General features: G+C 45.3%; 1 protein-coding gene across 1 annotated transcript in view; it reads right to left on the reverse strand.

Moving 5' to 3' along the window:
• SLC43A2 (solute carrier family 43 member 2) overlaps positions 1–27,166 on the reverse strand; it is an 87,775-nt gene that overhangs the window by 17,660 nt on the left and 42,949 nt on the right. Inside the window, exons 3-9 of the mRNA XM_044283871.1 lie at positions 22,487–22,709; positions 22,347–22,402; positions 20,215–20,291; positions 9,151–9,243; positions 3,484–3,617; positions 3,199–3,401; positions 300–446 (exon numbers count right to left, since the gene is read on the reverse strand). Coding sequence (XP_044139806.1) covers positions 300–446; positions 3,199–3,401; positions 3,484–3,617; positions 9,151–9,243; positions 20,215–20,291; positions 22,347–22,402; positions 22,487–22,709 — 933 coding nt within the window. The remainder of the gene's footprint in view (positions 1–299; positions 447–3,198; positions 3,402–3,483; positions 3,618–9,150; positions 9,244–20,214; positions 20,292–22,346; positions 22,403–22,486; positions 22,710–27,166) is intronic.

The raw sequence follows: 27,166 nt of genomic DNA on the forward strand, positions 1-27,166 counted from the left end.
CCCACGATACATGGATGGAAGGCTCTGTCAACTGTCTTGTTTCTGGCACCGGTATTCACTTGAATTTGAGCTGAGCTGCAATACCCCGACATGGCTGCTACACAGTGGATGCAATCTTGTGCCTCCATCTCCGTCAACTGTACAGTCTCCAACGGCTGCCCAAAACAGCTAAAAGATGGGGCTGCTGGGTGTCAGACCCCCACTGATCCACCTATCCTGACGATAAGCCGTTAATATCTAAGTTTTGGAAATCCCAATGTGTAAACGATTCTGCAAAATCAGTAGCAGCAACCACTTACCAGTCTCCAAATTTCCATCCACCAAGAATTCTAGGATATTGTTCATGGCTCCCATGTAGAAGATGAGACGTAACTGGGTAACACACATTGTAATAAGACTAAGAAGTAATATGGGGCTGAAAACACTCTTCATGAAAGGAGGAGTTGCTGCAAAGAAGAAGCACAAAACACATCAGAATGAGGAGAATATGTGTCTATATATTATGTGATCACAAAACAAGATACACAAAACAATTAAAGGGATATTCGCATCAAATACAATGGGGGCTTATAGCTAGGATATGCCCACATTGTCCGATAGGTGCGGGTCCCATAAGGAGAAGGGAGCAGGGAGAGCTGTGGCTGGAGGACCCCGGGTTTCCTGGGGTCCGTTCACCACCAAGTGCTGCTCCCATTCAAGTGAATGGGAGCGTACTGCGCAAGCGCAGCCCCTGCTCCCATTCATTTTTGGGGGCAGACGGAAATAGCCGAGCCAGCTCGGCTATTTTCGATGGCCCTATTGAAATGAATGGAGGGCGGCTGCGCATTTCCCTGCTCCGTTCTTGTTGTAGGTGTGGGTCCCAGAAGTGGGACCCGCATCTATCAGACAATGGAGGCATATCCTAGCGATATGCCCCCATTGTATGGGATGGCAAAACCCCTTTAAAGGGGTTATCTGATCCTGTAAATACCCCTGAAATGCCCGGGTCCCTCATACAGAGGCTGTGCACATGAGCGGTGATTTTCATGCATCACTTATGCGTTGCGTGAAAATCGCAGCATGCTCTATATTCTGCGTTTTTCACGTAACGCAGGCCCCATAGAAATGAATGGGGTTGCGTGAAAATCGCAAGCATCCGCAAACAAGTGCAGATGCGGTGCGATTTTCGCGCAAGGTTGCTAGGAGACGATCGGGATGGAGACCCGATCATTATTATTTTCCCTTACAACATGGTTATAAGGGAAAATAATAGCATTCTGAATACAGAATGCATAGTAAAATAGCGCTGGAGGGGTAAAAAAAAAAAAAAAAAAAACTCACCTTAGTCCACTTGTTCGCGTAGCCGGCATCTCCTTCTGTCTTCATCTTAGCTTTATGTAGCAACAAGGACCTTTGGTGACGTCACAGTCATCACATGATCTTTTACCATGGTGATAGATCATGTGATGACTGTGATGTCACCAAAGGTCCTTGTTGCTACACAAAGAAAAGATCAAGACAGAAGGAGATGCCGGCTACGCGAACAAGTGGACTAAGGTGAGTTAATTATTTATTTTTTTAACCCCTCCAGTTCTATTTTACTATGCATTCTGTATTCAGAATGCTATTACTTTTCCTTATAACCATGTTATAAGGGAAAATAATGCAATCTACAGAATAATGATCCCAAGCCTGAACTTCTGTGAAGAAGTTCAGGTTTGGGTATCAAACATGCGCGATTTTTCTCACACGAGTGCAAAACGCATGACAATGTTTTGCACTTGCACGGAAAAATCGCGGGTGTTCCCGCAACGCACCCGCACATGTTTCCGCAACGCCCGTGTGAAAGGGGCCTATGGTAATAAAACCTGGATGGCTTTACACGGTACTGCAGAATTTTGGGGGTTGTAACTTCTTAATGAGACAAAAACATATTCCACAAAGCAAATGTCATATTGACATAGCTGATGAGATAAGAATTCTGTGCTTGTAGGAAGACCATAATCCATTTAAATCTTCATTCTCTGAACATAAAACTCCAGGACAGGAAATTATTGATCTAATTTCACAGGAAGCTGAGATCTTTCCAAGCAGAAAAGCAAATGTCGAACAACAGGTAATAAATGTAGAAGAGACGTCTGGGGAAGAAATATCGCCTTATAGGTTCCACCATCTGTACAGATTATTATTATTATTTTACCCTGAAAAAAGGGTTAGGGCTTATTATTGGGGTAGGGCTTATTTTGGCTCCATGAACATATTTTATATAGACACATGCCAATTACAGAACAGTCCCTAGACAGTGTTTATATTAAATATGACTATAACCCCCCCTCTTCCATAGGAATGCACCCATATACTGCAGTACATGGGTGCATTCCTATGGATGAGGGGGGTTATAGTCATATTTGACACACATTTTTCATTCTGGTACCGGGCATGATGGGAGTTGTAGTTTTGCAACAGCTGGAGAGCCTCAGGTTGGCCATGCCTGCACTAGACAGACTCATTTCTTATAATCTCTTCTTCTGTGATGCTTAATTTCTAATAGTGACGGAACAGGTGCGAACCCATTCATTTTCAATGGGGCCGGAATGTGCTGTCCACACCCGCAATTGCAGATCCGCACTTCCGTCCTTCAAAAAAAAAGAACATGTCCTACTCTTGTCCGCAAATGCAGACAAGAAAAGGCATTTTCTATTAGAGTGCCGGCGATGTGTGGTACGCAAAATGCGGAACATACGGACGCGTGAATGGACCCTAAAAGCGACTTTGCGGTAGATTGTAATTAAACATTTGCTGTAGGTCTGTTTCTGCAGCTCCTATGCAGACTATGCATCTCCATGGTAACAGGTAATCCTGTAGTGTAATCCTGCAGGCTCATATTTTCATCCATTTGTCTCCTAATTCGGGCAAATGTACAATTTGGTATGTTAACCAGACGTAGGAGACAGCAATATGACTGCAGGATCAGACTACACAGAGTTTGTTTGTTGTCTGCAACCATGGAGATACAGTGCGCATAGGAGCTGTAGACACAAAACGGTAAGAAATATTTAATTAAAACCTTCTGCAGTTGCTTCATTTTATATGTATTGAGAGAATAAATAAAAAAATTGTGAACGCGACCGCAGTCGCACAGCTGAACAGAATCTTTGAGTTCCAATAAGCCACCATATAGATGTTTAGATGGTCCTTGACACATATCAGACTATATACCTGCATTGTCAGCTTGGCATTTGACCTCCAGATCTACTGTAGACAGGCACAGCTTATTCCCTTCCTGTAATGCTGACAGCTCTTTGGGATTTTTCATGGAGCCTCCTACACTCAGTCGTCGGCCCACAGTAGTCACTTGCTTGTAGAACTGCTTTCCCGTGATCTTGTGGTCAAATCCCAACCAGCTGAACTTGATTTTCACACTGTGAACATGATAAATAATATTAGCCTGGCCAGAGTAGTACCATGGCGGCAGTAATCTGGTAGTAATTGTGATGCCCTTACGTGTAGTCCATGTCCTCTGGTCCAGGGAATGGCTCTAGAGGCCAATTGAAGAAGCAGTTGAAGAAGACAAGTCCAGCACAAGCGGCCCAGACGATCAGGATAGTGATAAAACTGACACCAAGGTCATAAATGACCTGCAGAAGAAAGAAGATACCTGATTAGTTATGAACAAACAAGTTACAAGGTTGGAAGTACAAAGCCTTCCTTCTGTTTGACCTCAAATATGAAAGCCAAGTCCTGACCATTATTCTATTTTACTGTGAGGTAGCCAGCTGTTCAGTTCACAATTGGTGGCACTGTGGTCACAGAAAGGTGGGATTCTAGGTAATGCTCATTTGTGGGTTTTAAAGGATTTTTTAGAAGCCAAAATCAGGAGTGGATCACTTCTTGACTTCCAAAACGGCATCACCTGAATGTGTGGCTGCACCCTTTGGGAGTCACTTACAGCTCCTTTGTACCTGATGAAGGGGAGTGATTCACCGAAACGCGTTGTATCGCTGCAATAAAAGATTCCTTTCCTGATCCTGGTGACTGGTTGACGGTTTTTCGCGCCGTGGGACGTATTCGTTTTCCTTGTGCCTATTATCTTATTGGGGGCTCCAGGCTTCTCCACTTGAAGATTCATTGTGATCTCGTGGCTGCAGACCGCCATATCCAGACGTCCAGGCTTGCCACATAAACCCTCAACATTTGCACAACCACGTAAGGTGAGCCTTGCAAGTGTTCTTTGCTTATAATTTTACACTCACAGAATTACCCTATGGTGCGCACATCAGTTTTTTTACAGTTTAAACCAGCCTGCTATATCGTATTCTGAAATACGACTGAGTTAGGTAGTTGCACTAACGGTTAGTTGCGCCGCTATCTGCGACTTCATCTCGCTCAAGTCAGGTCTAGAACTGTGGATGTGGCGTGTACAGGGAAGGGGGCGGCAGGCCAGTCTCATTCATCACTTTCTACACCCGTTTTAGGCGTAGAAGATGGTCTAAATCTTAGACAGCTCGGAAGCTGTCTTACGTTTAGGACTGGGGCTGGATGCACCGAAGTTATGACATCCACCGCCAGCGCAGGGCCTTTACTAAGACCAGCGTCTAAAACCTCGGTCTTTATAAATGTGCCCCTTAATGTTTTAACTATATCAATTTATAGTTGCATATTTTGTGTGTATCCTGCACCTGCCTGCATAGCCAGCTGTTGCTGAAGCCTGAAGAACATTATTTTAACCCCTTTAGTGACCACACACATTTTTTTAAAATTGCATTCCAAGAGCTATAACGTCTTTGTTTTTTCATCAATGTACTTGTATGAGGTCTTATTTTCTGCAGGACAAGTTATAGTTTTCAATGCACCATTTTGGGTACATGTAATGATTGATAAAAGCCAGCTGTTTAGCTAAAACCCCTTTTGTCAGTAAAAAGGCGTATTAGTGGTCACTAAGGGGATACAACAAACAGAGGCGGCTCTTCCATTAGGCCACTTAGGCTGCTGCCTAAGGCCTCGCTCTGGCTCCCGCAAGTACAATCAGGGGCGTTGTTAGGTCAAAACATTTGATGCTTGAGCCCCGGATGTTTTGTGCCCCGAATGCTATTCCCCACCCCCCTTGTACTTGTTCTGCTGATCTGCTAGGCTGCTGCGCGGGCATGAGTTCAGTCACTTCAGAGCGCAACCCCGGCAGTGTGGGGGCAAATTACATAATGTAGGGCAGTGTGGGGGGCAAATTACATAATGTGAGGCAGTGTGGGGGGCAAATTACATAATGTGGGACAGTGTGGGGGGCAAATTACATAATGTGAGGCAGTGTGGGGGAAAATTACATAATGTGAGGCAGTGTGGGGGCAAATTACATAATGTGAGGCAGTGTGGGGGCAAATTACATAATGTGGGGCAGTGTGGGGGTAAATTACATAATGTGAGGCAGTGTGGTGGACAAATTACATAATGTGGGGCAGTGTGGGGGTAAATTACTTAATGGGGGCAGTGTGGGGGCAAATTACACAATGTGAGGCAATGTGGGGGCAAATTGCATAATGTGAGGCAGTGTGGTGGACAAATTACATAATGTGGGGCAGTGTGGGGGTAAATTACTTAATGGGGGCAGTGTGGGGGCAAATTACACAATGTGAGGCAGTGTGGGGGCAAATTACATAATGTGGGGCAGTGTGGGGGGCAAATTACTTAATGGAGGCAGTGTGGGGGAAAATTACATAATGGGGCAGTCTGAGGGGCAAATGACATAATGTGGGGCAGTGTGGGGGCAAATTACTTAATGGGGCAGTGTGGGGGGCAAATAACAGAATGTAGGGCAAATTACTTAATAGGACAGTGTGGGGGCAAATTAAATAATGTGGGGCAGTGTGGGGGCAAATTACATAATGTGGGGCAGTGTGGGGGCAAATTAAATAATGTGGGGCAGTGTGGGGGCAAATTACATAATGTGCGGCAGTGTGGGGGCAAATTACATAATGTGGGGCAGTGTGGGGGTAAATTACATAATGTGAGGCAGTGTGGGGGTAAATTACATAATGTGAGGCAGTGTGGTGGACAAATTACATAATGTGGGGCAGTGTGGGGGCAAATTACACAATGTGAGGCAATGTGGGGGCAAATTGCATAATGTGAGGCAGTGTGGTGGACAAATTACATAATGTGGGGCAGTGTGGGGGTAAATTACATAATGTGAGGCAGTGTGGTGGACAAATTACATAATGTGGGGCAGTGTGGGGGTAAATTACTTAATGGGGGCAGTGTGGGGGCAAATTACACAATGTGAGGCAATGTGGGGGCAAATTGCATAATGTGAGGCAGTGTGGTGGACAAATTACATAATGTGGGGCAGTGTGGGGGTAAATTACTTAATGGGGCAGTGTGGGGGCAAATTACACAATGTGAGGCAGTGTGGGGGCAAATTACATAATGTGGGGCAGTGTGGGGGGCAAATTACTTAATGTGAGGCAGTGTGGGGGGAAAATTACATAATGGGGCAGTCTGAGGGGCAAATGACATAATGTGGGGCAGTGTGGGGGCAAATTACTTAATGGGGCAGTGTGGGGGGCAAATAACAGAATGTAGGGCAAATTACTTAATAGGACAGTGTGGGGGCAAATTAAATAATGTGGGGCAGTGTGGGGGCAAATTACATAATGTGGGGCAGTGTGGGGGCAAATTACTTAATGCGGCAGTGTGGGGGGCAGTATTACTAATGAGGGCATTCTAGAAGGGAATTACTATTAGTGGGACTATGAGGAGCACTATTACTATTGGGGCACTATTATGTATAGCAAGTACAGCAAAATGTAGTGTGCGGGTCGATTTAGAGAACTGGGCCATATTCATTGGGGCTTGGGCCTCGGATCTTCTGAGAGCCTAGCAATGCCCAAGATTACAATTATTGGGTTCCGCGGCCGCCCACAGACAGACAGTGGCGCCCGACCAGTGAATATAAGTCCAAGGTACAAGATCACCCTGTACTATGTGCTGCAAGCATGCAGCTGCTTAACCCTGACTGTGACATCACTGTGTATACCCTGTACTGTGTGTCACTCACTGTGCATGTTAACCCTGTACTGTTAGTCACAGTACAGGGTTAATATGCACAGTGATGTCACATACAGTACAGCCAGGGACCAGGGTTAATGCAATGTGACATCACAGTACAGGGTTAATATGCACTGTGACATCTCAGTATAGCCAGGGTTAATGCAAAGTGTTAATATGCACTGTGAATATAAGCCCTGTACTTTGTTGTCACTGTGCATTTTAACCCTTTACTGTGATGTCACTGCATATTAAAGGGGTACTCCGGGATAGGAAAATAAATCCCCTATCCAAAAGGATAGGAGATAAGTATCTGATCGGGGGGGGGGGGGGGGGGGTCCGCCTCTGCTGACAAATACTGACTAGTTTGAGTCTCAATAACTGCCTCCAGGTAAAGTCACAAGAGAAATAAATCTTCAAAGCAAACATGGTTTGGCTTCAATTCTCCAACAAAGAATGCAAAGTAGACAATAGTTGTATGACAGGTCATTGCAAAACCCCTTAGACCTTAGTAACGTGGCTACCTAACCACTAGACACAGAAATAACACTAGCAACAGTAGGATACAAGCTTCTGTGTATGGCCAGGGGTAGCTTTTTGGTTCAGTACATAAATAGTACATAAGGGTACAATGCTCAGCTACCTTCCTCAGCCCCATAGATTTCGAATGGATTGGCAGCACGGGTGTACAACTGACAACCCCTACGGTCCTAACCTGTGTGCCATAAAATAAAAAACTATGCTCATCTGTCCACGGTCCCACCATGCCTGCTCTGCTGCCCTATTTCCAGCTGCTTTTGGTCCCCACAGGACCAGGAAATGGCCTGCTTGAAGGATACGTCACTGGTGTCATATATAGTTCAACCAGATGTGATCGCTAAGGATTGTGATTGGCAGCAGTGGTCATGGTACCAGGCCACCTCCTGCAACTGAGGGGACTGGAAATGGCCAGGAACAGGACAGTGGTGCAGGTACGGAGGGACCATGGACAGATGAATGTTTTTTTTTGTTTTATGGACCATAGGGGTTGTTGGCTCCTGGGCCGGACAACCCCTTAAAGGATCTAGAACAGGTCAATGGCCAATTTCAGATGGAATTCATATCAGTTATTATAAACTCTTCACACCAGTGTCCTGCTTGACTTTTTTATCAAATAATTTTTCAACTGATCAGATTGAAGCGTAACATATACCTTACATTTCAATCTGTTTTTCCATTGACTTCAATGATAAAAATAACAGAATGTCAAGTTTCCGAATTTTTTACTAGGCATAATAGCATAAAAAAGTCGTACTGAAATAAAAGTTCTGCTTTATTTTTCTTTAATAACAATGCATCTGATTTGTGGCCATAGATTGTAGAGGATTTTTACATTCCCCCTTCTGAAAATGCACAGCATGAAATATAATTATTCTGCGCCATGGCTCATGCACAGTCATATCACAGATCTCTGTTCAACAGATGACCAACACAGTGACATGGCCTGGTACGGCACCTGCTATAGGCCCATGTGCCTCCAATTTTATACGGAGGCACACAGAGTAAAACATTGTGGTACGCCCATTGCTTTTAAAGAAGAATACACTCCCTTGCAGAAGCAATACACGGGAGGCACACAAAGTACCTATGGATCCATCCTGCCGCCTCTCCTGACATGTCACTTTTAATAACTACTTGCATTCCCTATGTAATAATAATTCTGGAGCATCTATTCTTATGACTCCATGTTGTACCATTCCTTTATTATTCCCTCTAAAAGTTCTGAATGAATTACTTGCAGTTTGCAATGAAGGTTTAGCTGGGTGCTGGGTGCTGTGCAGGGTGGTCCCTGCACAGTCTGCTGCTGGCAGCACCGATTACCTAGTTTCAGACTGTGCAGGGACGCCCATTCATAACTCCTACAAGGAATAATTAAGGAATGGCAGGACATACATAAGAATAGATGCTCCAGAATAGTTATTACATGGGGAATGCCAGTCGTTACGACAGGTCCTCTTTAATCTATTATAATGCCTCAAGGGTCATTTGGGGTCTTTGTTAGTAACTGCCACACATGTTCATTCTATGGGAGATCTCCAAAACACATTTTTTATAGTAGTGTAATAGCACAAACTCCAGGCCACAAGAACTCACCTTGATAAAGGGGAAGGTGACCGCTGAGGAAGCATAAGACCCAATCATCAGTGCAATAAAGGTTGAGCGCAGGTCGCCAAACATATTGGGCAGCTGTAAAACAGAAGAGACACAGTTGCAGGGTCCATCTGTAGGAATAAGCACTTTCATAAAGTCACAAGCAGATCCAGCAGAACACGAGAGCTTTACAATATAGAATTATTACATTTTATCTTCCCAGAAAGCAAGACCAGGGCCAAAACGGAAATGAAAAGATATTATCAGCTTCTGTTTGACAGACGAATGATTATACTGTACAGTCTGTATGACAGAAGTTTATTATGTGGGTATATTGTTCTGGGGTATACTGCACAGCATGGTCCCAAAATGTTAGAATAATAATATTTCCTGCGGCTGCAGCAGGTTTTAGGCAGGATTTTTATCTTGATATATAAAGTAACCGGTCACTGATATACTGAACATCCACATATATTTTGTAGGCTTATGTACAGTAGTTGTGTTTCACCGTTAATGTTAGTCAATGTAGTAACGCACTGCACTCATGTATGTCGGCTTCACTGTCTGCAAAACTCAGTATTAGGCCTCCTGCACTCAAACGTGTGCTTCCCGTTCCGCAAAAAGATATAACATGTCCTATCTTTTTGCGGAACGGCCGGATCGCGGACCTATTAAAGTGAATGGGTCCGCGATCCGCTGCCCCACGGACGGTGTTCGTGCATGGCAGCCCGCAATTTGCACGACCACAGGGTGCACACATTCGTGTGAAGGAGGACTTAGGCTGAGTTCACACGGGCGAGATTTCCGCGCGGGTGCAATGCATTAGGTGAACGCATTGCACCTGCACTGAATCCTGACCCATTCATTTCAATGGGGCTGTGCACATGAGCATTTTTTTTCATGCATCAGTTCTGCAATGCTTTAAAATCGCAGCATGTTCTATATTCTGCGTTTTTCACGCAGCCCTGGCTCCATAGAAGTGAATGGGGCTGCGTTAATAACGCATTGCATCTGCAAGCAAGTGTGGATGCAATGCGTTTTTCACTGATGGTTGCTAGGAGATGTTGTTTGTAAACCTTCAGTTTTTTATCACGCGCGTGAAAAACGCATCAAAACGCATTGCACCCGTGCGGAAAAAACTGAACAACTAAACGCAATTGCAGCCAAAACTGACTGAACTTGCATGCAAAATGGTGCGAGTTTAACTGAACGCACCCTGAACGCATCCGGACCAAATCTGTCACGCTCGTGTGAACTCAGCCTTAGGGCTCATGCCGTGCGGATTCCGCAGACAGATCCAGACCTATTCAACTTGAATAGGTCTGTGATGCGTCTGCAACGCAAAAAAATAGAACATGCTCTATTTTTTTGTGGTGCGGAGGCACGGAGTGTTCTGTGCCTCCGTTCCGAACTGAACTTTCGGTGAATGGGAAGAGGGGATGGGGTGCGGGGTGCACACAGCCGGGGCCCACATATTGCAGACCCACAACACAGGTACGGCCGTGTGCATGAGCCCTTAGGCAACTGAACAGTAATGGCCAGTTCGCAGTGTTCGCTGACGAACACATGCGATCTGCCATCTTTATTCCCAAGCCCGGCGATGCAGAGGTAAGTCCTTACCTGTGCCTGCGCCGCGAGCCGTTCTGAAACACATGCGGTCACCAGGAGCAGGCAGTTCAGAGAACAGCCTTCATCGGGCTGTTCTCAGAACTGCCTGCTCCCGGTGACCGCATGTGTTTCAGAGCGGCTCGCGGCGCAGGCACAGGTAAGGACTTACCTCTGCATCGCCGGGCTTGGGAATAAAGACACACTGCGAACTGGCAATTACTGCAACTGAAATCTCCAGTGTCCACTGTCATCTATCTAGGTAATATATAGCAGGTGACCTCTGTCCAGCACATTCTGGTAATTCTTTAAGGAGGCATGGCAGCCACAAACACCTCATATTTATATGGGCTGCAGTAGAATCAACAGCAGGACCCACACACAGACTGAGAGCCGATGCCGCATGTACGTGGCAATGTCAGGTCCAAAGCAGGTTACATGTATTCTAGATCAGTCTTTTTTGACATCATGTGAATGTGATACCTCACCAGACACAGGTGTTCAGGGCCTTCAGCGGGAACCCTTATTGACAATGAGAATGAATGGGTTCTAGAAACCCATAAATGAGTAGTAGACCCCGGCTGAGAAAGTCTTCAAAGTCTGTTCTTGGATAAACTCATTTAAAGAGTGTGGAACATAAACTGCACCATATGATCCAAAAATGTCACCCTCTGGGACATTCTCAGTGGAGCTCGATGGAATAACCTTATCCGAAGTGACGTCGGACTACATACATTATGGGAGCAATCAATAACGTAACCTTGCTATGGTAGTAATCTGTCAGAAACTCTGCATGCACAGATGTTAATAAGTAACCTGGTTCTTGTATATGTTCCTTACTATACTGAACTAACTTGACTGGAGTCAGAGCAAGCCATAAGCAGTCACTAGGTAACTGGATACACCTGCAAGGTTTACCGAGTCTCACACGACAGACTGGGTGAGGCTCTGAGTAAGCTCAGGGGAGTTTGTAATCTGCTCTTCCCCGACCTAAGCCGCAGATATATTTCAGTCTCACCCAGTTTATTTAAAGCTCTGGAGGAATTCCTCCTCTGTGAGTGTATAATGGCAGATGTGACACTAACACTAACAAACTGCACCTGGCGTTGTCAAACGTGGATTAAGCGCAGAAGCGTGGCGGTAGAATAGTATCTGCAGGAGGGTAATGTAAATGTGCAGCATATGGAGTCAAACTCTGCTCTACAAGGATCATCATGGACTAATAGGGCAAACAGCTGGTTAACAATACCTGACAACACGTAAAATACTGTTTCCTGATTTCCTTTAGGGCTCATGCACATGAATGTACTTTCTTTCCATGTCCATTCCATATTTATTTTTTTGCGTACCGTATACGGAACCATTCATTTCAACAGATCCACAAAAAAATAACGGAAGTTACTCTGTGTGTATTTCGTTTCCATATGACCGTTCCGCAAAAACATAAAACATTTCCTATTATTGTCTGCATTACGGACAAGGATAGGACTGTTCTATAAGGGGCTAGCTTTTCCGTTCCGCAAAATACGGAATGCACATGGACGTCATCAGTGTTTTTTGCGGATCCATTTTTTGCTGACCGCAAAATACATACAGTCGTGTGCATGAGCCCTTAGGCCTCCTGAACACGAACACACATGGATATGCAATACACGGGCACCGTTCTGTGTGCATTCTGCATCACGGATGAGGACCCATTCACTTCAATGGATCCGCAAATCCAGAGATGTGAAATGGTGCGGAACGGAAGCACGGAACGGAACCCTACGGAAGCACTACGGAGTGCTTCCGTCCCGTACTTCCGTTCCGCAAAACGATAGAACATGTCCTATCTTTTTGTAGAACAGCCGGATTGCGGACCCATGAAAATGAATGGGTCCGCGATCCGCTGCGGCTGCCCCACGGACGGTATTCGTGCATTGCGGCCCAGTGAGGCAACCAGTACATACAGTATGATAAGCAGCGTGTGCAGCGCCCACAAAAGAATTCAGAATTTTCAATGGAACTTACATCTAGAATGTAACTTTTGTGCTCTTTTATGTGAAATAGAGATCTACTTTTATCCTGTGTGTTGGACATGTTCTCCTCCGTATCTTAAGATTACACATACTATAGAGTCAGACCTATTGACAGAGAAGCCAAAGCTAAGGCAACTCCCGGACCCAACATAGGGAGGATTTATCAAAACTGGTGCAAAGGAAAACTGGCTTAGTTGCCTATAGCAACCAATTGGATCCCATCTTTCATTTTTCAGAGCTCCTTTGAAAAATAAAAGGCTCAATCTGATTTTCTGCTATGGGCAACTAGGCCAGTTTTCCTTTGCACCAGTTTTGATAAATATCCCCCATAATGTTTGTGCATCCTGCTCTACAGGTGTAGATCTGAGCTGGGTATGAACACTTATGGGCTACCACCAGGACCTCCTGTCTTGGGATTGCGATGGTGTGAACCAGTACTAAGTGTGTATCAATGTTGGGGGGCCCCAGAGCAAACAAATATATATGTAAACTACTACATTATGTAGTACAATTCCTTAGACAGGATAATAAATTACATTCATTCACAGTCAGTTCTCCTGCCTCCTCCTACCAGATCATATGGTGCCAGCTCATCTATTCTGCAAACACAGGTGAATGCTGCTGACGCAGGCGGATTGCGTGCTCTGTACGTCAGGCACTGATATGCCATCCAGGGAAGTTCAGCTCTAAGAAAGTCTATTCCCAGTTTTGGTTGTGCCCGCAGTCAGAGGGAAGGGCTGCCAGTCTCTTGTGCTGTCCTCTCAATCTCCTTTCTAAAAACAGCCTGAAGTCATTGGCCCTGCCCAGTGTTATTCGTCCTCTTCCCTTCTGACAGGGAGACACTTACCAGCTCACCCTGACCTGTCTCTGGCAACAAATCCCCCTCTAGATGGGCACATTCCCTGAGTCATTCCTAAATCTCTCAGCTTTGCCTTTGTAATAATAAACAAGCACATTCTGTCTGACCTCCTAAGGCCTCTTGCACGCGAACGAGTGCTCTCCGTGCCCGTGCTGCGGACTGCAAATTGCGGTCCGCAATGCACGGGCACTGACCGTGGGCCAGCTGTATGTGGATCGCGACCCTGTTCACTTGAATGCGGTCTGCGATCCGTCCGTTCTGCAAAAAGATAGAGCAAGTTCTAACTGTCTGCGGAACGGAACCCCAGAAAGCACTCCGTAGTGCTTCCGTTCCGTGGTTCTGTTCCACACCGCATCTCCAGATTTGCAGCTGGTGTCCCGTGTACTACGGACTTGCCGTATGCGGGCCGCAATACAGCCAAGGGGGACACATGGTTGTGTGCAAGAGGCCTAAGGGCTCATGCCCACAAACATAAGGGCTCTGTGCACGGGCACTGACCGTGGACCAGCCTCATGCGGATCGCGGACCCGTGCTTCCGCACCACATCTCCGGATTTACGGACCCATTCAAGTGACCCGTGTATTGCGGAACCGCCGTATGCGGTCCGCAGAATGGGCACGGAGCCCTCACGTTCGTGTGCATGAGCCCTAAAACTGAGAACATCAAGTACATCCCCCTCCCCTGCCACCAAGAGGCAGTACCAGCGCCCCACACACAATGATCTATACGGCATTCAGCTTATGGCATTGATCGCAGCCTTCACAATGCAGCCCGTTACAAAGGTGTCACTTTAGTAGAAGAAAGTAGGATGATACCTTCATGGATGTGAAATGCAGCCGAAAAATTCAGCTTTGAATTTCTGCGCTGTACAGCTATAGAACTGAAGAGGTGAAACCGCATACAGTAGTTTTTTAGTGACACTGACGTGGATTTGCTACAGGTTTGCAGTGATATCCACGGTAGTCAGTTCACGTGTGTCAGATTTGACACAGATTCTCTGGCAAAGTTAGCATAACATTTTATCCCAAGCATGTCCACGGGGTATCCACAACCCCGTTCACAAGGACAGAAAATTGCTGTGCCCCCTTAAAGCCACCTTCACAGTAGTTACGCCCCTTTAGTGCCCTCCTTACAATAGTGAACCCCCTTAGATTAGTGAAGCCCCTGTGGAACGATCATTCCTTAATGTTGGGGGCACAGATGCAATAGGTTTCATTCTCCTTTCAATTCTGGACTGCCCCTGAGTTGAGCGGCACCAGAGTTGTCCGTCAGATGTATACGGTATGTACTCCAGGAGGTGACCTCCTTTGTGTGATACAATGGAGATATGCTGAGCTGTCAGAAGACATAATTATGGATTTAGATTAGTGCTGCAAGTCATTGCGGCTGTCCTTCGTTCACCCCTGCCGGCATTTCTTTAGTGCACTGTCCGTGGCCTCAGCTACACTAACTGAGACCGGAGTGTGGCCTCCATCGTCCTCCTGTCCCGGCTGCAGAAGTCGTAGCGCGGTACAGCAGACACCACTGCTGTAACAGCAGCAGAGGACATATGTGCAGTTATCACAACCCCCTCAGCGGCTCTGGTGGTAACCTGGGGTATAGACATGGGCATCTGTGTATACACCCTGAGGTGTCCATGCAGCCAGTATATGCCCGGGGGTTCGTTCAGGTATATACGCCAGGCTCTGTGTGTACTGACATGCCGTGTAGCAGCTGCTATGGTGCTACTTCCGCCTCTGGCTCCAAAGTGTAGTGGCCATGCTGTGTTACCGCAACTCGGCTCCCACTGAGGTAAATGACCAGTCAGTGATCAGATATTAATGACCATTCCTGAGGATAAGTCCATATCAGGAGCCTGGAAAACCCCTTTAAGGGCTCATGCACACGTTGCTCGGCTGTTCCGTGCACTGGGGACAGCAATTTGCGATCCCCAATGCACGGGCAACATCCATGCGGATTCCACAGACGGATCCAGACCCAGATAGTGATCCATCCGCAACGCAAAAAAATAGAACGTTCTATTTTTTGGCGGTGCGGAGGCACGGAGAGAAACCGCACGGAAGCGCGTCCGTGTCTCCTCTCTGAATGGGTCTGCATCCGTGATGCGGTGAGCACATGGCCGGTGCCCGCATATTGCCCTGGAACGGCCCTAACTAGCAGTTTGGAAATCCTGCTCACTGACACGAGCCTTAGACCGTGGATGTTCTGATATAAACACTGTACATTCTCGAGTTACAGATTAGGATTCACAAGCTCAGGTCATGACTACTGGCGCACTAGCTTGTCAGATTTACTATGGTTTGCTTCAATATTCACTGTTTTTCTAATTACTATGCGTACAGTGGAATACGAGCAGGCATTCACTGTCCCATTAAAGTGCCTGGTTTAGTCAGCACATAACCGGCTGGCTAATTAAATTCTATGACTAACATCTGACTTGCGGTAGGTCTCCTGTGCTCTTGTGAAGTATGACTGCAATGTTAATAGAGGACACGCATGTGTGCTTTAGGCCTCTTGCCTCTTTTCAATCTGTTTTTTTTTGCGGACCATATAAGGAACCATTCATTTCAATGGGTCCACAAAAAAAACGGAAGGTACCCCGTGTGCATTCAGTTTCCAAATTTCCGTTCCGCAAAAAATATAACATGTCCTATTATTGTCCACATTACGGACAAGGACAGTACTGTTCTATAAAGGGCCAGCTGTGCCGTTCTGCAAAATACGAAATGCACATGGATGTCATCCGTATTTTTTGCGGACCCGTTTTTTTGAGGACTGCAAATACATACAGTCGTGTGCAAGAGGCCTAAGGGTTCATTCACACAAACGTGTGCTGCCCGTTGCCGTATTGCGGACCGTAATTGCTGATCAGCAATACACGGCCACCGTTCCGTGTGCATTCTGCATCACGGATGTGGACCTATTCACTTCAATGAGTCCGCAAATCCGGAGATGTGGAACGGAAGCACGGAACGGAACACTATGGAAGCACTACGGAGTGGTTCCTGGGGTTCCGTTCCGTGCGTCCACACCGCAAAAAGATAGAACATGCTCTATCTTTTTGCGGAACGGAGAGATCGCGGACCCATTCAAGTGAATGGGTCCACGATCCCCATGCGGCTGGGCCACAGTCGGTGCCCGTGCATTGCGGACCGCAATTTGCGGCCCACAGCACGGGCACGGGCTTCACATGGTCGTGTGAACGAGCCCTTATTGTGTGAAAGCGTGAGTCAAAGACAAGGCTTTACAGAGCAACCTAACTATAGATCACAGACCTAGAAGGACTCCACTTATCGACAGATGACAGTACCTTGGGAGGGACACTCAATCGCTTATCATATGCTCCTTTTTGGTAACAAAAACAGTGAATGTAACCGTCATTCGCAAGGTTTGAAGCTGAGATATGGTGGAGAACTTTTCTACGTGATAGATAGTACTTTTCTACGTCCAGATAGTAATGTGTAAGGAGTGGTGCAGATCCTCACTATTATCACACAATGCGCATTGCACCCGTGCAAAAAAAACTGAATAACTGAATGCAATTGCAGACAAAACTGACTTAACTTGCTTGCGAAATGTTGCGAGTTTTTCTGAATGCATCCGGACCTAATCCGTATCGTTCGTGTGCAAGAGACCATACTCCAAGCAGCTGCATGGATGTCCACCGGCTGTAGGGCCTCTTGCACACAACGTATTTTATTTCCATGATGGACCATGTGATGAGCGCAGTGACGTCATCAATGGTCCTTTAGCCAGGTCCTGAAGAAAGTAGAAAGAAGAGGAGATCCGCTACGCGACCAAGTGGATGGGGTGAGTTCAATTTGTTTATTATTTTTAACCCCTCAATGGACATTTTACTAAGCATACTGTATTAAGAATGCTATTATTTTCCATTATAACCATGTTATAAGGGAAAATAATAAAATCTACACAACACCGATCCCAAACCCGAACTTCTGTGAAGAAGTCCGGGTTTGGGTCTGGGTACCAATTTGCACTTGCGCTGAAAAATTTTGCATTTTCCCGCAACGCACCCGCACACGCGACGCCTGTGTGAAAGAGGCCTAAAGGCTATCCATGTGGCCTCCCTGAAAAAAATGCAAGTGAAAGTAAGGGCTCAAGCACACAGCTGTAGTTTTGGTCCGCATCAGATCCGCGTTTCTTGAAGATCAGATGCATTCATCATAATGAGGCTGCAAAAGATGCGGACAGCCCACCCTTGTGCTGTCTGCATCTGTAAGTCCGTTCCACGGTCCCGCAAAAAGATAGAACATGTCCTATTCTTGTCCGTTTTTCGGAGAAGGATAGGAAATTTCTGCAGGAGTAGAAAAAAATTGTGGCATGCACTAACTATCCGATATCTGTTTTTTGTGGATCCACGATTTGCAGACCGCAGAACCCTTACGGCCGTGTCCATGAGCCCTAAATTAAGTAACATATAATTTTCCTAGAGCCGCTATCGCCTTCTTCAAGTGATCGACAGTGGTTACAATGATCAGGTCCCCACCATTCGGACAATGGTGGCGAAACCCTGCGATTTTCATAGCAATATTGCTAATAATATACATTACTCTGTTCATATACTGTATATGTTGGCAGCCCTATAACATGCCTATGGATTTCATTCGCTACACGTATGCCAAAAGAGTGTTCTTTCAATGAATATTATTAGCACACGGAGATGAACACGGCTATGTTCTTCGTTTAGCCAGTTAGTTGAATGGTATGTTTTGAGCTTAACTGATATCACTTATGGCAATGAACTGATACAACACAGGAATAAAGTCATAAGCCATAAAGTAACAAAACTATTTGGACTTGTTGCCCTAAAGGCGTCAGTGTAAGTGTTACATAAACAGGCACTTATGTAAAGAAGAGAAAGCAAACACGGATCACACACATGAGTAAACCCATGTGCTCATTAGGGCAATGACACAGAAGGCACATTATAGCAGTGAGACAGACTCATCGCCTGTCTGGTTGTGCAGCCCAATTCATTGTCTTCCGTCCCCATAGGAATATTAGACTGATATCACCTTGGGTTTCCATATTCCAATATTTGATGCAGTTTTTGAAGCCAAAGCCAGGTGTGAATTCAGAAGAAGACCAAGTCATTACTTTACACATGTTCTATCTATGATCCATTCCAGGCTTTTCTGCAAAGTGAATTAGTCCGCATCCGTGATGCGGAATGCCCACGGAACGGCACCTGTGTATTGCGGATCCGCAAATGCGGTCCGCAATACGGCAACGGGAAGCACAGGTTCGTGTGCAGGGGGCCTTAGACCTTTTTCACACATCAATCTCCGTTTTGTAGACGCACAAAAACTCAGGCTGTTCTGCACCCACAATGGGCCGAGGTCAGGAAGTGTGTCTTCTCACTGATGTTATTCTACAAAACACAGCAACCTGTTGTTTTAACAATCATTGGCCCCAGATTTACGAATCCTGTAGATGGCGTACACCTATACAGGCAGATGATAAATGTGGTACACTTTTCCCCAGCTCTATACCAACAATAAGTTGGTTTACTTTGAGACAGAAGACAACATTTTAAGCCAGAATTGTGGTGCATTTTTGCATTTTAGGCCCTGCCTCCTTCCAGCAAAGCTCTATCCACTTTTCGAGCAAGTCGGAAATGTAGAAATCCAAACTGTGCCACTTTTTAGACAGATACTAGACGCAAACACATTAGTAAATCTGGGCCTTTGCATCAATGGTCTACATAATAAATCAATCAAATCAAAGTAGCACATGCTCTTGTGCTTTACGTGCAGACCAACAGTCTGCATTAAAACATGGCCGTCACAATACACAGATAGGATTGAATGGAAATGTGAATCACTGATGTGAATAAGCCCTAAGGGTCCATTCAAACGTCCGTAGTGCATTGCGGATCCGCAATGCACCCCCATAGAAATGCCTATTCTTGTCCGCAATTGCGGACAAGAATAGGACATGCTCTATTTTTTTGGGGAGCCGCGGACCGGAAGATCGGTGGCTCGCTCCGGAAATGCGGATGCGGAGAGCACATAGTGTGCTCTCCGTATCCATTCCGTCCCCATAGAGAATGAATGGGTCCGCACCCGTTCCACACAATTGCGGAACGGATGCGGACCCATTTGCGGATGTGTGAATGGAGCCTTATAGTCATCATGTGTGAACATGTATAGATAAACACAGCTGTAGTAAGACAATATAAATTCCCCCCAAAAAACTAATCTGACTGTTTAGCAGCTTGGACTCACAGACCTTCAGAGTGGGAATTGCTGCCTATATGGTTTTACTCTCCCCTGAAATGAAGAGGACGTGAAAACCTGCAAGGGTTTATATGTATAGGTTTCTCATTCATTTCCATCAAGAATGACTATAAGTGCATGGCCTCCTCCTAACAGGGGTCATGATCAGACCATTCATGGTATCTGTGTAGGTGATCCACCTGCTGGACCCCACCACCGTATGGCATTTTATGACCTGACCGCGACTGTCTAAAATTGCCTTCCAGGAGAATATTATTCAAGTAATTGCAGATGGCACTGTACGCTGTACATTCAATGACACATTTATAGGTAATTTTGGACTTACTGTAAGAGAAGTGAAGGTCATGCACATTCCACCAAAACCATTCAGACATAAGGCTACGAAAATCAGCACAGACAAAGCTGCCATGAAAACCAAGAGAACAGAAGATTACAATGTGAGTTTTCGGTTGACAGGTTACCTGTTCGCTATCATGAAGAAGGACTACGACTAGCTAATAAAACACTTCTCAAAATAACTTTCCCATTAGTAAATACTAGGTATGGCAGGACATGACTTTTGAGAGTCCCTGTCACGTCGAGAGAACTATCTCTTTTAGTAAATATGTGTATTCCTTACGAATAACAATTTTGGAGGGTCTTTTCGTAGAACTCTGCATTCTGTCATTCCTCTGTTACGGTATGACGCCCACCTCCGGCAGCCGATGGCTGTACAATTTTACTGCAGGTGGGTGAGGCTTGGCTGCATCTGGCCATCCACAAAATGGGGTCCAGGGTTGCCAACCAGTGATGGCCAGTGCGCATTGTTCGCCAACGAACACATGCAGGCTGCCATCTTGACTCACCCGTCCAGCGATGCACAGGTAAGCCCTTACGTTCCTGTGCCGCGAGCTGGTCTGAAATCAAATGCGGTCACCGGGAGCAGGCAGTTCCGAGAACAGCCGCTGGGGGCCTTCATCGGGCTATTCTTGGAACTGCCTGCTTGCGGTGACCTGCATTTGATTTCAGACCGGCTCACGGCACAGAAACAGGTAAGGGCTTACCTGTGCATCGCCGGACTTGTGAGAAAAGATGGCAGCCCGCATATGTTCGCTGGCGAACAATGCGAACTGGCCATCACTGTTGCCAACCAGAATTGTTCTTTTTTCTGAACAACTTATCCCAAAATCATGGACAGCCAACACTTCTTACAGAGAAACTGGAAACCATAATAATTAATAAAAGGTGATACTAATACATGTCTATAGCTCAATCTGCTGATAAGAACTCATTACCAACATTTACTGTGAGCTGTAAAATGATGATAATTACCACCAAAATGATCTAGTCAAGTACCACCAGCCTCCAAACAATCATGGATTCATCAAATTTTTTTCACGGACACAGGAAAAAATTTACCTATTTTTATGGCCTGTCCAGAAATTTCTGGACAGTTGGCAAGCCTGATGGGGTCATGCCCTTATACCTCCTTGAAATGTATGAATAAACTGACAACTGGGTGTTACCTTGTTAATAGGGCGTATGCCTACACTGTCTGACACTGTCTGATCAAGGCTGACGTGACCCTTTGACAAGAAGAATGCTAGCACACAGTTGTCAATTATCTGTACATTTCCAGGAGGTGTAACAGTAATGATGCAATGCAGAGAGAAAAGAAAACATGCTTCAAGCGTTCTTCCCTTGAGAATACAAGTCTTTACTAAGGCCTCATGCACACAAACGTATATTCTTTGCGTGTCCGTTCAGTTTTTTTTTTTTCCGTGTGCATTACATTTCCGTATGTCCTATTATTGTCCGCATTACGGACAAGGATAGCTGTTGCATTCCGCAAAATACGGAATGCGCATGGACGTCATCTGTATTTTTTGTGGAAATGTTTTTTGCGGAACGCAAAATACATACAGTCGTGTGCATGAGGCCTAAAGCAGACATGTCAGGAGAGGAGACAGGCCCATTTCAACCATTTCCATGTCTTTGGCACACAACTGCTAGCTACACTGTACATTACAGGGGTTTTCCAGGCATTCAGGCAAGTCTTCAGTTTTTTTGGCCGGAGATAAAACTGTAGCATGCTGCGGTTTTATCTTTTGCCTGATCAGTCAAAAAGACTGAACTGAAGACATCCTGATCAGAATCCTCTCCATTCAGAATGCATGGGGATAAAACTGATCAGTTCTTTTCCGGTATTCAGCCCCTGTGACGGAACTCTATGCCGGAAAAGAATAACGCTAGTGTGAAAGTACCCTTACCTCCACTAGTAATCAGGCATTTATCAGGATGGAACGGTTCCTTCCCGATAATTGCCTGCTCTGATCGGTACAGCAGACCTGCCGATAGGTCTCTTCCAGGGTGTCATAATTTGTCAGCTTAGGTCTCCAATAAAGAGTGTACAATGTAAAAAACACATAAAAAGGTACAATGAGCTGTGTAATGTACTGGCAGATGGATCTGACTTACAGTTTGGATTACTTGCTCCATAGGCAATTAATAGACAAGAAACACCAAAGCTGGCGCTGCAAAAGAGAAAACAAGAAATTGCATTTTATTTCATCCCATATGAAGTCCCCACAGACCCAATTCAATAACCCAATACACACCTTCCACTTAACCTCAACTTGCGTGGCCCATACTTGTCCATGATGATTCCCAAAGGCAGTGAGATGGCACTGAGAAGGAAAGACCCCACCGTGAAGGCCAAGTTCAACATCTCATCCTGATCTTTACACACCAGCCAACCATTCAGCTCAATGATTTGTTCGCTGTCTGTTTTATTCCCAAAATGAGAGCTGCTGTTGGTGGAGTTGTGCCATGTCACGTTCTCTAAAGGGGCAAAAAAAAAACATGTGAGTTAGGTATGAATTGAGTAGGTGACAAACAAAAGTCTATTTGAGCGGCTCCTGGAGCACCTGCTACACAATGGATTTATTCAAGTAGAAATTATGAACTACACGGATAAGATTGAAGAATGTGTCCCATCCAGTTAAATAAAACCTTACAGGAAAGGTGTTGACCAGAATTGGAAAAAGGATCTGTCCTTTAGCGGAAACAGCGCCACTGCTGCTTATGGGCTGTGCCTGGTACTGCAGTTCATAATACAATAATAGCGCTTTTTTTTGTTTTGCAAATTTTTACATGCTTCTAAAAATTCAAGAGTCAAATGAACAATGTAGTGAAAAAAATGAACTTGATGCAAGTATAAACTAGTATTGAGCACAGAGTGACAAACGAGCTCTCTAATCTACAAACTCATGGTCAAGGCCACCTAGAAGGATAGGCAATCAAATGCAATTTTAGTAAACTGCAAAGCAATAAAATATAGTTCCCAGAAAACAAGGTTTGCAATGCACATTAGACAGTTTTTGGTCACACCCCTCCTGACCCCCATACACATGCCCGCGTGACTTAATCGATCATTGAGTTGAGGTGATCTACTATTAGATATCTCTGGCTTTTCTCCTTTGAGAACAAAGCGTCAAGCGTGCTGAAATTCAATGTACCTGATCCTTCTTTACTAAGACATCTGCTGTCGGGGAAGAGTCACCACCTTGTTTATCAGAAGGTTGGACAGTCTTGAAGGGAACCTGTCATCAACTTTATGCTGACCTCACTGAGGGCAGCATAAAACAGTGACAGAAATGCTGATGTCAGCGGTGTGTCACTCATGAGCTAACAGTAAGTGCTTGCTCAGAACCAACATCATAATCATTGCAACCCAGGCCTTGAAAAGAGTCAAATCTACCTGAGAAGAGTCCTGGTTATTAGTAATCTCCTGCTCTCCCGCCATCTGCTGATGACTGGCAGTTCTCTCCTAGAGAAAAAGGGAGAAAACTAGGTAGAAGCCGGTCAGTCATCAGCAGGTGGGCAGGAGAGCAGGACTTCATGAATAACCAGGACTCTTCTCAGACGGCCGGGACTCTTTTCCGGGCCCAGTCTGCAAGGATTGTGATGTTGATTCTCGGCAACCACTTACTTTTAACTTATAAATGACAGACCGCTGAAATCAACTCACCTGTCCCTACTATATGCTGCTGTTAGTATGGGCAGCATAAAGTTGATGGCAGATTCCTCTTTAAGTGGCCATAGACAACGGATTTGTTTGGCAGCCACTTATATCCTTTCCCGGGGGTAGTCACAGGCTGCAGTCTTCTATTGTCACACAAAGACAATTTTTTTAACTTTCAAATAGAAACCAACCCAGCAATCGGCTAATCGGATTCGGTCTGGCTTCTCTAGTCCCTGGCTGACCAGGTAATACATGGACGAGCTGGGTCTTCCGGTGGGGATCCACTCACAGAAGGGTATCCCAAACACAGGAGCCGATTCTATGATATCCATATGCCACAATAAGGTATATGTACAGGGGATATCATTGAAAGTTAACAAATAACCGGATTCTTCTTTAGGCAATTTTCCAATCTGCCTCCTATGTAAGACCTTGAATATACATAACACCACGTGGATAACGTCGGCTGCATTCTTCTGCACACCAACGTTAAAGGGTCAATAATTAACAGATATCCAATCCTTCTTTAAGAGAAGAGAGCAAACAAAATGTGTTTTAAACAAAACCTCAGTGTTTTTACTTTTTTTTTTCTTTTCTGTGGACTGGCACTAAAAGGGTGGTGTGCTGACAGCCATATTTACTCAGTGCTTTTGAAGACATCTCAGACCTCAGAGCAGATGTTCAGCCTCAAAAATATGTTTACAGCCGAGGAAGTGACTACATTTCTCAAGTTTGGCTAGAGGCATTTAAAAAGACTCTCTTTTGTTTGGTCATTATTGTGAATTTGGGTCATTTTTGCTAATAGAAAACAATGTGAGAAATAAATTATTAAAATAATTGGCAAATGGTCAAATGGGCCGTAATAATAAACTTGGGGGTCATTTATCAAGCCCCTACGCTAGTTATCTGGCATAATAAAAATTGCAAATCTCAAATTGTTTAGCACAAATGGAGTTTTTACACCACCCTTGGCACTTTCCAAAAAGGGGCCTTGTTGTGGGTAAGGGTAGGGGTCATTAGACCAGGCAGTTTTATCATAATTTACGCCAGTTTTCTGCCATAAATGATAACACAAATCTATGCCATCGGTGAGAGTGCGTAGACCTCATTCTAGGCGCACAGATTGTAGAAGGATGCACCTAATATATGATGTAGGATGAGCGGCACGAGGACATATCTAGACTGATGTAGAAAACATTGGTCTTGATAAATGACCCCAAATATCTATAGACGGGACAATACAGTAGGCAATTGTTGGAAAATAAGTGTTCCTTCTCGGCAATGGTCTACTCGTCAGTGGAGGAGACCGCTGCTATTACATGCAGCGATCTCCTCCACAGTTTGCGGAGGAGTGATCACTAATGCTATCGCTTGTCCCCATACAGACTCGTTGTTTGCTGGCAGTCTGCTGCCGACGAACAATGATTTTTGTGTCCACAAATGACCTAGTACCTGATGGACAAGCGTTTCGGCAGCACCTTTAAAAAGCTATGAAAGCTCGTTAACAATTATCTGGAGGATTCTCAGCCCGTGTAAAAGGCCCTTTAGGCCTCATGCACACAGCTGTTCCGTGCATTGGGGACCGCAATTGCTTCCGTGCAGCGGTCTGGACCCATGTGATATTTTTTTTTGCAGTGCGGAACAACGGAAAGAAACACCACGGAAGCACTCCGTAGTGCTTCCGGTGTTCTGTTCTGTGACTACATTCCGCATCTCCGGAATTGCGGACCCATTCAAGTGAACGGGTTCGCATCCGTGATGCAGGGTGCACATGGCCGGCGGCCGTGGATTGCCGACCTGCCGTTTGCAGGCCGCAATACAACCACGGCTGCATCTCCTCTGTAACAAAAGTATCGGGTATGTTGAATTCCAACAGATTGATCCTTCTCTCCCCAAACATCGGTAGGTTCTCATACAGATAAGATGGCTAAAATCGCCACGTTCGGCCTAAAGTGTCTGACCAGATTTAGTCTTTGTGTCTTTAGCGTTACACCATACCCCCAGATCGGTTGCCATGTTTTTCTTTTTTATTACAGAGGTAGCGCTCCGAAATATTCCTAAAACAGCTTGTATGGAAATTGTGATCGCGTGTTTAAACATGATCATATTTTTTACACATCCTTTTTAACACCGTGGAAAAAGTAGAAAGAAAACTAAAATCAACCCCTTTTTCAGAGGCGCCAGCAAAGTAATATATCAAATGTTTCTTCAAAAGTTAGCATGCAAAAAAGAAACCACAATAACATAGTAAAAGAACAAAAAATACTATTTAGTTCTGCACACAAAGAGGGACATACTGCAGGAGGAACGTTAATCATTTCTGAAGAAGCACACAAGTACAACCTTCCTTTCCCCCATGCCCCTCGTCTATGTGTCTTCCGCAGAACAGGGAAAAGATAACAGGAAACCGATGTGGGTGAAAGGTCAGATAAGCAGCTAAGGGCGTCTGGCCATATAGAAAATAGAAGACAATGCAACATGATAGCACTACATGGTGGCGCTACCTGCAGGCTGCAGTTGGTGCTTGGCTTTGGTGTTAACAGGGGCGTATTGGCCATAGAACTTACAGGGAAATTTCCCAGTGGGCCGCCTGAGCCTCTTAATGGCCGACCAGTGGAAGTTTTTGGGGATGCATTTTGTGCTGCTGGGTATTTGGCTCTCTTGGGGTGGTGTAATGTGCCACAATATGGTATTGTTGGCCCTTCCTTTTATCAACTTGGACCCGACTACAAAACTGGGCCACTTTTAGTATTTTTTCCAGGGGCACTTTAAGTTCCCAGTCCACCCCTGGGTGTTAATGAGATCTGTAGGTAGTCCTGAGAAGGTGTGGGTATAAATCGATGGTAAACAAGTCTGGAATTGAACAAACTGCAGAAGGTCTTGGGCCCTGCCCTCCACATGTTCAGACTGAGGGATTCTAGCTCAGTGCCTAAAGCAGAAGAGGGTTTGTTTGTATCATTAGGCCTGATAATTGCTATCTAAATATACCAATCAGTACTACAGCACAGAATGTTAACTCATCCAGGTCAAGTCTACAAGGCTGGAGCCTTAAAGAGGACCTGTCACCTCTTCTGACATGTCTGTTTAATAGCTACTTGCATTCTCCATGTCATAACAATTCTGGAGCCAGTCTGGTAGCCAGTTGGGCTGGGGGTGTACCTGCACAGTCTGACAATGGCAGCACTGACTGGATGGAGTCAAACTGTGCAAGTACACCCCCCCAACTGGTTACCACTAGATGAGCGAATCGACAAGGTACCACTTGGAAGTTGGA

Source organism: Bufo gargarizans, chromosome 3 (assembly GCF_014858855.1).
Source record: "Bufo gargarizans isolate SCDJY-AF-19 chromosome 3, ASM1485885v1, whole genome shotgun sequence".
Classification (NCBI taxonomy): Eukaryota; Metazoa; Chordata; class Amphibia; order Anura; family Bufonidae; genus Bufo; species Bufo gargarizans.